At 41.0% G+C, this 11,014-nt stretch overlaps 1 protein-coding gene across 1 annotated transcript; it reads right to left on the reverse strand.

Moving 5' to 3' along the window:
* Nucleotides 1-1,471: 1,471 nt before the first annotated feature.
* Nucleotides 1,472-3,386, reverse strand: LOC109487669 (CD209 antigen-like protein E). The gene is made up of 4 exons (XM_019791670.1): nt 3,345-3,386; nt 2,540-2,730; nt 2,035-2,161; nt 1,472-1,482 (listed from the first exon to the last, which is right to left on the reverse strand). The coding sequence occupies exons 1-4, from the start codon at nt 3,355-3,357 to the stop codon at nt 1,472-1,474; spliced, it is 342 nt and encodes a 113-aa protein (XP_019647229.1). The 5' UTR covers nt 3,358-3,386.
* Between the last annotated feature and the right edge of the window lie 7,628 nt (nt 3,387-11,014).

The following is an 11,014-nucleotide window of genomic DNA, read 5'->3' on the forward strand; positions in this document are numbered from 1 at the left end:
CTAGGGAAAAGTATGTTATTACACCAAGTCTTTCCCCTCTAATATAATATCCCTACAAAGATTAAATCTACATATGCACTTAAACGTGCAAGATTGTTATATTGACGCTAGACACAACAATTACTGATGCATTGGTTTCCAGAATTGTTTGTTTAAAATAACGTATTTTCATTAATGTATTACATATACAGATAAGCATAATATTCATATGTATGCTCCATGAAATAGAATAGATCAATTTTCCTACTAATAGACATAGATTCTACCAATCATCTACAGTTATCACAGTTCATTACAACAAACAAAATAAATTGTACTCGTGATGTAAGAAAATATACTAGGCAGGTGCGAGCCCAAAATATTTCTATGCCTAGAAACCAGTTCAAATGACGCATAGTTGAAATAAACATTTGCTATGTGCTATTTACTGGGACAATGAATAATGCATGATCGATTCAACAGATCACCAATAGACGTAATTCCAATCTCCGCGGCCATTTTGAAAAGCGGTGTCTACCTGTTATTTTCACGTCCCCATACAGGTTTTGTACGAATGAACTCAGTATATACTTACGTATTTTTTTCATGCGAGCGTAGCTAGCGTATAACGTACATTATGAGTTCGGTCAAGAAATTCGGAAAATGAGGGGGGATTTGTAATTTCTACCGGCTGAAATCAAACAAAAATGCTCATAACAACCTTATCTATTCGTAACACGTATAAATATTTCGACCTTTCACCGTAGAAGAGCGTAATTTACCGAAGAAGATGCAGCACCGCTCGATGCCCCAATGGAACGTATTGTGGAAGCCAGCTGAGTATACGTACGCGCCTCGTTTTCGTGCAAGATCACGTGCGTGCGGGACCGCTTTTCAAAATGGCCGCGGAGATTGGAATTACGTCTATTCAGTGATTGTCTGCGACTTCGCTCCTCTGTAAGAGTCGATTAATAACTATTCAAAATTGTCCTTTTGTCAGTGATTGTCTGTTACATCTATGTTATTTTCAATCCTATGAAAACATCTTATTTACACACGCGTTGACAACTATATGTGATAAACACAGATCATCTATAATCCATTTTTCTATGCAACACAATTAAAATATTTGTTGAATGCTGATTATTTAATATTAGAGGAAACTGTAATAGATTTCCATGGTCACCAGGGTATAAGATTTTTTTACGTTTCTCTTTCATTTCCATTGTCTAACACTGAATTGTAATTCTTCAAAAGACGGTTCATAAAAGAAAATTGACAAGTACAAGTACTTCTAATTGCCGAGTGCATACATTGTTGCTAAATTGATTACTTAATTACAGTGCCTCAAAACTGTTTTACTCGTAAAAGTAAGAATTAAATGCAATATGCAATAAACAATATGCCAAAGTCACGTAAACCATATTCTTATTTGATCCTTATGGCTTAATATTACTTGAGTTTGGCCTGTGGTCGGGGTTTGGACCACCCTCTAGGTATTTGCTGTAAACAATGCATGCAGCATGAGATTAGATTAATCGAAAAGTAGGTTGTTTTTGTAAAGGTGTCTATGAAACGTAAATGAATATACAACGAACGTAAATTGTGTAACATTGATTATACTCATTTTTCTTTTACCGACTTTGTAATTATGTATGTATTTTGTTATTATGTTTTTACTCTCGTCTTATGTTTTTGGGAAGAAGGCGTCACATAAGCAATCTGTGCTTTTTGTCTAATACTCAATAAATATATGTGAATAAATAATAAAAATTGTGTACATATGAATAGTTTTATCATTACCTCAAGTTGAATGATATTATTGTTATCTGTGTGTCTTTTACCATGTTCTGTGAACTTATTTTCAGATTCTAGTCATGTTCACTTGAAAGTAACAGGAAGTAAATGATGTATGTTGGAATGGTTTCTATAAATAAGGTTCATGTGACGTACCTGGATCATGGCAGATGAAGAAGAAACTATAAAGGCAGTCGAAGTCAGCCCACGTGGGTTGCCCAACCCAGTCTGTGGACAGAACGCAGTCTTGGCCCTCACCTCCCGGCTGTGCCACGCCCCACAAGCTGAAGTTCCCAAGCGGTGTACCGTCTACCCACTCAAACGATCCCTCGTGGCGCCGATCGTGCAGACCGATCCAGCAGCAGTTTGTAGTGTGACGACCCACCTTATAATAATAATAATAATAAATGGTTTTATTGTCGAAACAGTACCCGTGCAGTCGCAGCCTTTATACGGCTGAATTGATGCAGGGTATCACATAATAATCAATACAAATCACAACAATTACAACAATCAAATAATACAAATGATACATATTATATATGTCGCAAGGGTCTGTGCGGCTGCCATTCGGCGCCACAAGGTGACCTCAATACGACTTTCCCCAACCGAAGTTAGGTACCCATTTACACCTGGGTGGAGTGAGGAAAGTCGTGTAAAGTGCCTTTCCCAAGGGCACAACGTCGGGACGCATGTTCAGACATGTCCCGGGTACGACTCGGAATCGACTGTGATCTCCCGGTTCACAGTCGATTGCTCTAACCACTACACCACCCGACGCCCCGACCTTGTCTAGGGTTGAGACCAGGAAGGCGTTGGTAGCGGCGTCTTTGGCCATAGCGAGGGTTCCCCCGTCTTCACGGCAGGTCGCTTCTGCCTCGCTGAAGTCCTTGTGTGTCTTGGACTTCTTGTAGCAGATCCCACGAAACTCTGTATAATCTTTGGGACAAGACGCTGACAAAAACAGTTTCGGATTATAAGAATTGACATCAGATTAATATATTAATGTGGTCCAAGTTAAATTTAATGAACATGGTAGCTTGCCATTTATAGGATTATTTGTTATATTAAGAAGTCATTCATAATTACAATGCTTTGTGTGGTTTTTTTTGTACAGGTAGCTGAGAGAGAGTTGTACATAAATAAATGCAAATTATACAAATGAGGACTTAATTTGCCTAATTAAGGGGGAAATTGTATAGTTACAGTGTTTTATATAATAGTTCTTTTATGCATGTAATCTATTTAATCTGTGGCAGGCGGAACATCAACAGATACCAATTATGCAAATGATGACTTAATTTGCATAATCAATGTGAAAATTCTGTGACTCCTTATTGGTGAATGATGGGAACTTTATACCTTTTTACATGTGAAAGCTACTTAAGGTTAACAAGGTTAACACCACTATACGTATATTATGTTAATGTAGATGTCATTTTCATAATTAATGAGGACATGTTGGACATGTTGAAATGAAGTATGACAAAACAAGCCCATATTTCATGGAGGTATGAGATCTCGGAACTCTTGTTTGGTACAAGATTTGGTAGGCATGGATGTCTCACCTGCAGTCGACATGCTTGCTGACCGTGGCGTTGGTGTTGGACTCGGGCCCAGAGGTCCATAGGGTATGGCTGAAAGAACAGCGTTACAAAAGATATCCAAATGCTCGGTATGTCTTAATCTTACAGATGATGATTTATTTTATTTCATACACTTTTATAGATTTGTGAGCATTGGACGGAAAGGACGTAATGTGCTTATATTAAAAATCCTTTCCTCATGAAACATAAAAGCTTGGGAAACAGATTGGGAAAACAAATACAAAACGTATGGTGGACATAATAACATGAAAGTGGATGGCGCACCTATAGCTGTCACGTCCGCTTGGACCACCCTGGTTTACAGGAGGAGCCTGGAACGGCGGGGCGCTGGGTTGGCCGTGGCCGGACCCCAAGGTTGAGTACCAGCGCCGGACTGGCTCTGCTTCCTCGTACATCTGTACTGTACTGACAGAAAACGGCTGAATGGACAAACTAATACAACAAGAGTGAATTTTGCAATAAATGATATTGCGTCGTGCAGCCTAATGTCCCTTCCTCTTTGCGTATGATCGTGATAGATATGAAGCACTGCGCAAGGTGTTCCGTTTTTCTGCAGGTAGCAGACAATTTGTGGTTAAAAAAAAAGGAGTCAGTTGAGATTTGCAATGGGCACGTGGGAAGTGTATCTGGCTTCGTTTCCATATGCAACAGATACCACGGCAAGAGAAGTAAATTATACCTCTATGGAATAATTCCTATTCCCCTTTATGTAAAATGCTACAGTAAGAAATATGTCGCACTGCGCAAGGTTATCATTTTTACTGAAGGGCGCAGACAATATTGTGGACAAAAAAGGTCAATCTGTGCTTTGGAAAAAGGTAAAAAAAACGCACCGTTGTAATACCCCCGTCACATTGCGCGTAAATCGATCGGCCGACTAGTTGGCGAGCTCTGAACGACATTTACGACCGTAGTACGCCCGATGTTCCGTCGAGCATCGCGCGAATTTTCGGGATCGCCGGCGATTTTTTGGAGTCGGCCGAAGCTCGCTGACACGCGAAACGTGTTCTTAACATCAGCGACTAGTCGCCGGCGATTTTTGAGGTCGCAGAGCTCGTTTCCAGCTCGCGCGTAGCTCGCCCATAGCTCGTCCCTGTGCGGCCGAGAGTCGACTGATATTCGGACGTACATCCCACGAGTCTCGACCGTATTTCGTCTTTGAAAATCGGGCGACGGTCGCTGAATACGGTCGACCCTCGCGCGAGCTTCGCGAAATATTCGGGCGACCCTCTTCCGTACCTCGCCCGACTTACGCAAAGTTTTTAAAATCGTGCGTGCTTCGAGCGACCTTCGTGCCAGTGTCGGACGAAGGTTCTACGAGGCTCGGCCGAGCTCCTGTGAAGTTATTATTTATTCAGCACCTGTGACATTTATTTGAGATTGCATTGACAGTATACTGTGTAAAGTTTGCAGGAGCAACGTCCCACTGATTGTTGACGTTTTGTTTACGAGAAAGTATAAAAATAGACAAAATCGTCCTTTTTGCCTTTTGTTACATCAACATTCGTTAATAAACAAAAGCACTAAAAAGATGACGAGGTTTTAACTATATAAGGCCAAATGCCTAGATTTTTACCTCAACTGATTGAACGCACATGATATCCTTTACTCTTGTCCTTTTAGGAGGTGTGTGGCCTTATTTCAGATGATTGTATAATGAATTGACGTTTACACTTACAATGAGGTTGACTTTTTTCTTAGGGTGCCCACAACAACGTCATATGATAGGTATTACTTACTAGTTGAAGTTTATATTGCATGGGTCTTTTTACCTCTGTTTGATTTGTTGACATTGAATGACTAATAATCTTGTTTACCAGAAGATTCATACTTTTTTAGACAGAAGTATACAGGCAAAGTTTTACAACAATATATCTTATTAGCTCTGTTCAGGTACACGTGTATAAAAAGATTTTGATATAATGATAATCATTATGTCTTGTACGTTTTCGTATGAATGGTCTAGAGATCGTGCGAGCATCGATAAATCGTCGACCGTAACTCGAGCGACGTACGCCCGTGTGTCGAGCGAGCTTCGGCCGACTCCTGTCTGGTTAAAAAGGTGGTCGTTGTTTTAACCAGGCGGTAGTGTAAATTTCTGGCTCTTGTGGTAGTATTTGAGTTGGATCTTTCATAGAATTCCTGTTTATATTTCTATTTCATTCTGCCAGTCCGCTCCATTACTTTGCTAAAAAATAGGTCAAACACAAAAAATGTCCAAACTATTCATTTTTAGGTGGATACACTGGCCTTGCTTCATCTGCTTGCCATGTTATAGGGACATTCATTATCATAGATGTATTGTCAAGCGATCGCCCGAGCCTCGCACAATGTGACGGCGACGATTTTTAAGCCAAAAATACGCGCGATCGTCGGTCGATCTCAAAGTCGGCCGATCTTTCGGCGATTGACAAATACGGCCGAAGCTCGTCGACAATGTGACGGGGGCATAATGGACAGAGAACAGTACACAAGCCACACAATTGTGAGCTTTGATAGTGCGCAACGTCATTCAATCCTTACTACACTACGTGTAACATTGGGATACGGACAGACTGTGGTACAAGTTAACATTCAAATGTAAAGATGAGCTAGCTGTGCACATATCAATCAATCAATCAACTTTATTGCTCAACAACTGTAGCTGGTACAGTATATGGCAAAGAAACAACAATGGTACATATACAAACTAATACTAAAATATGATTCAAACGAGCTAATCTATTGTGTTTTCTTAGGAAGAGTATTATAACATTCTGTAATTCAGGGGATATATCAGCTATTTACAATATGAGCAGTATAGATACAGCACTATGTGCTGAAGAAATATGTACTACACACTGTGCATTAAAGGATCTGAAAACGAGCAAACGTCTCAATCAACATGTATTTACTAGTAGGTTATCTTCTGGAAATGCATAGTTTGAAAGGAAATGTCACCTGAAACCGTTAGAATTCGCGATTTCCCGTTGAGAATATACGAAAGCCCAGGTCAACGTCCATGTGGATTAGACCTAGCAATAAATAATTCAACGTTTCCTTGGCCTGATTTTTGATGCAGTGTCCAGTGCAATGACCTGGCCTGGTGGAGGAACCATGGTCCATGCAGCCCAGATATCAAAATTAGTCTGCATATAGAAATGCTGGTGATTTCAAGCCCCTCATACGTACGGTGTAAACTACATTGTATAGTACGCCAAAAAGCAGTTACTCAATCAACTGGATATGATTTTGAAAACGTCAGACGTTTCAGCTAGTATCCACTAGCTTTCGTCAGTGACTGAGAGACCAGAGGGGAAAACAGGTTTATAAGCACAACCTATTGATTGATATGCAAATAAAGTGAAGACAAATTTTTGGAAGTCGAAAAAGGAATAAAAGTCAGACAAGTCAAGACAAGATGATGAAAATTAGTCTGAAAGCTCCTGTTATACAGAACAGGAGCTAAAGTGTCGTCTGTTCTCGGGGCAGGGAGTGCCAAATCCCAAGTGCCGGAAAGATCGACCCGTAGCCCCCCTTCCCTCTGGTCTCTCAGCCACTGACGAAAGCTAGTGGATACTAGCTGAAACGTCTGACGTTTTCAAAATCATATCCAGTTGCTTGAGTAACTGCTTTTTGGCGTATCGTATTGCCTGGATGTCTAACCTTCATCGACGTACATTGTATAGTTTTGACTCAAAGAGAGGAAATTTCAATCTATCTACTAGACCAATTTTTGTGGAAAGAAGTCTATCTTAGCTAGGAGTCTCACATATCAAAGAAAGGGGTTTATAAGGGGTTTTATGACCAATGCTGTGATTGAAAAACCCAGCTGACTATTTATGCCACCTGTCCAGAATGACGTTAACGTTTCTATGGCAACCACGTACGTCAAACCGACCTACGGTCGTGGGGTCGTGTGGCGTAGTGGCAGAGTGCGCGACTCGGAACTTAGAGTCCCGGGTTCGAGTCCTGACATGCCACCGATCTTGTGCCCTTGGGAAAGGCACTTTACACGACTTTCCTCACTCAGCTCAGGTGTAAATGAGTATTGTCCTGTCATGTATTTGTCCCCTGTGTTGGTGGCGGCATTAATATAAGTTGAAAAAACTTGAGTGTGTCGTCACCACGTCTGGTGATTACATGTTGGAATAAAAAAAATTAAAAAAAAAAAAAACGACCTACTTTTGTTTGTCCGTTACAGGACCATTACAATGACAACGTGGACCGTTTGTTACGTAAGGCAGTAAGAATATGTAGCACAAAAAAATAAGTAGTGCAGAACTTGTAGAATGATAATGATGTGACAGACTTACATTCATCTTTAATAAGTATCTTTATTAGTTTCACGAACTGTTCTATATATCCGTAAATAATTTCATCAGGTTGGTAAACGAATGAATAGCAAAGTTCTTTGATCACAACCATTTATTTTTCACGAGCCGACGTTTCGATGACCGCCTGTCATCTTTATCAGGGCAATTCTAACTGTTTCTATATATTTTTACTAACGCAGTACAGTGGTAGGTAATTAAAATAATTATGCATTGAATGCTGTAAGATAAATACGTAAATATATGTAGATATCGAACTCATGTAAACTATTCGATTTTTTAAAACAATGCTTATTGATAATAAATTGATAGCTTATTAATAATAATGAATAGCTTTCATCTGTTACTAAACCTCGTCAGAGAACTGGTTTCTATTATGGACAGGGGTTGACTTTAGGTAGTGGTATGTCCTGTAAATAATGAAATTAGAATCGTTAGAGTTTAAATTAAATACATGTATCTAATGTGCATCTATTATTAGGTACATCGATGTTTGTATTGTCAAAAAGTCAGAAGATTTCGCAAAAAATGTTCACATAAATACCTGGAACAACCTGGCACACGAAGAGGAAATCATGCAGGCATTCGTAGTCGTTCCACGAGCTTTGCCCACCAACGTGCGCCCAGGTGACGCAATCTTCACTGCCGCTAGTGCCGTCCGGCTGCCCAGGACCCCACGAGGTGAACTCCCCAAGCGGAGTGCCGTCTATCCACTGAAAACTTCCTTCTTCGGGTCGATCGTGCAGACCGATCCATAGGTAGTCACCCTGCAGTACGTGTAAGGTCTTCAAGAAGGCGTTGGAGTCAGCGTCTTTGGGCATGGCGAGGTTCCCACCGTCTTCTATACAGGACACCGCTGCCTCACTGAAGGCCTTGGGTATCTTTGACTTCTTGTAGCAGATTCCTCGAAACTCTGTATAATCTTTGGGGCAAGACGCTAAAAAAACAGCTTTGAGTTTGTTTGTTTTTATTCTAACATTTCATGACCAAACATGGCGACGGCACACTCAAGTTAAATCAACTTATTTTATGCCGCCACCAACACAGAGACAATACTCATTTTTACTTGAGTCAAGTAAGGAAAGTCGTGAAAAGTGCCATTCCCAAGGGCACAAGATCGGTGGCATGTCAGGACTCGAACCCGGGACCTCTTGGTTCCGAGTCGAGCATTCTGCCGCTACGACACCCGACCCCAAAGGCTAGCTTTGAGTTAAAATGTGATACATGTATAGGAACAAACTGGAAATGACGATTTGGTCGCATAGTTCAATGTGATATTGTAGTTACCCATTTATAACATATAATAGTTGATTCATAACTTTGTGTTTGTGTGTCTAACACAGGGTCCATCTTTTTTTACAACAAGGCAAATACCTACAGAACTAGTGAGAAAATGACACATGTAATTGCTCGTTTGACAGAATAAATGGTCTCACCTGCAGTCGACAAGCTCTGTGCAGATGTTTGGTGACGTTCCAGAGGTTCAGGCGGTCCGGTAGGGCTTGGGAAAAATGGCATTTCTGTTGGAACAGTTGGCCCAACTGTCCACATCGGGCCGTCAGGTATGCCCAGCCCTGTTTTATTTACAAAACGTTTTACTTGTCAACAAAAGTGATCGAAATATCGCCTATTATACAGACACCGGCGATAAAAATGCTACAGCTATAGCTAGCTGCTAAACTACATCAAAGACCTAAAGACATTAGACAATTGTTGACGTCACACTTCAAAGAAGCCACGTGACAAGCCCCACTGGGTCAGTCTACTGAGGAAGACCCGAGTGACTGGTCGAAAGCTCTAGGTGAGAGAACTTTTTGTGTTGGATCTAATGTTTTAACTCTAACATGTAACTACCAACACAGATGAACTTTCATGTTAGATTATTGTTGTCTGTTTGTATATCCTAGAGGCCATGAGGCCGAGGTTGTATATATACATAAAAAAAGGTATCAATTGCAAGGCAATGTTACTGGACTCAATAAGGCTAGATCTGTCGAAATCTTACCGGACGTCTCGCCCATTTCGTGAAGACGCCGTTCCAGGCTGGCAGTTCGGTTCTGCCCCTGGTCTAGGTCGCGTTTCAAAGCATCAACAGTGTTAGACAGTCGCGATACTTCCTGAAAAAATCAGAAGGCCAAAAACCAAAGAATTGAAGTGACAAACTAGTGTGCCCTTGGGATGTATGAGTCAATGTTGACCTTGCGTCAAACATCAACTAGAAACTCAAATGAAAGTTGATTTTTAATAATAATAATAATAATAAATGATAAATGGTTTATTGGCCAAACATCACCCATGCAATCGCAGCCGTATACTGCTGAATTAATGCAGGGTTTACAATCAGATGATACAAAGGGTAATAATACACATAATAATACACATGATACACATGATACATATTTGTTCCACTTTTTTTTTGGTGGAACTGTCGCAAGGGTCTGTGCAGCTGCCATTCAGCGCCACAAGGTGACCTCAATATGACTTTCCCCAACCGAAGTCAGGTACCCATTCACACCTGGGTGGAGTGAGGAAAGTCGTGTAAAGTGCCTTTCCCAAGGGCACAAAGTCGGGCGCATGTCCCGGGTACGACTCGGAATCGAACCCGGGTCTCCCGGTTCATAGTCGAATAACCTACCACTACGCCACCCGAAGCCACGATCCAGTGAAGAAGATAAGAAAGAGGAACCAACGTCCGAAAAGAAGAAACAAAACATATTTAGCTTCTTCCTTCCACATGACATGTTTCGACAGATATAGAAACATCTAGAAACGTCTATATTCAGTGTAACAAACTCAAGATAAGTAGACCTAATGTCTTGAATGTTTAAGATACAGCACTAGCATTTACCTTCTGTGCTAACACTATCATGGTGAGTCCCACTATGACCAGAGTTGCCAACACAGCAAACCCGGCGACCAGGAAGCCGAAAAGGGCACGGCGACCGCTTTCCTTACCTGGGTACGACCTGTCTGCTAGAAATGATATTTGTTGTCAATTGTCATAACGCACGTTATCAGTAATAATAGTATTGTAATTTTGTGACATAATTGCGCCATGAAAAACACGGAAAGTAATTTACGAGAAGAATGTTACATTGTGGCGAAGGCATGCTGAACATGTCCCTCTGAACTGTGTAATGCTCGAATAGAAAGAAAGAAGATATACGCACTACCTGCACATGTGTCCATGGTGTAACGTAAGTGGACATGACGTCTGGTGTGTTCAGCATCATCCCCCGTCTGGGCTGACTCCACCTCTTGGTTGGTCAGCAGTCGAGCCCCGTTTAGACTTGCCGAGAGATCCGCTGGGTTTATTGT

This window comes from Branchiostoma belcheri, unplaced genomic scaffold (genome assembly GCF_001625305.1).
Source record: "Branchiostoma belcheri isolate BF01 breed outbred unplaced genomic scaffold, Haploidv18h27 scaffold9, whole genome shotgun sequence".
NCBI classification, from domain to species: Eukaryota; Metazoa; Chordata; class Leptocardii; order Amphioxiformes; family Branchiostomatidae; genus Branchiostoma; species Branchiostoma belcheri.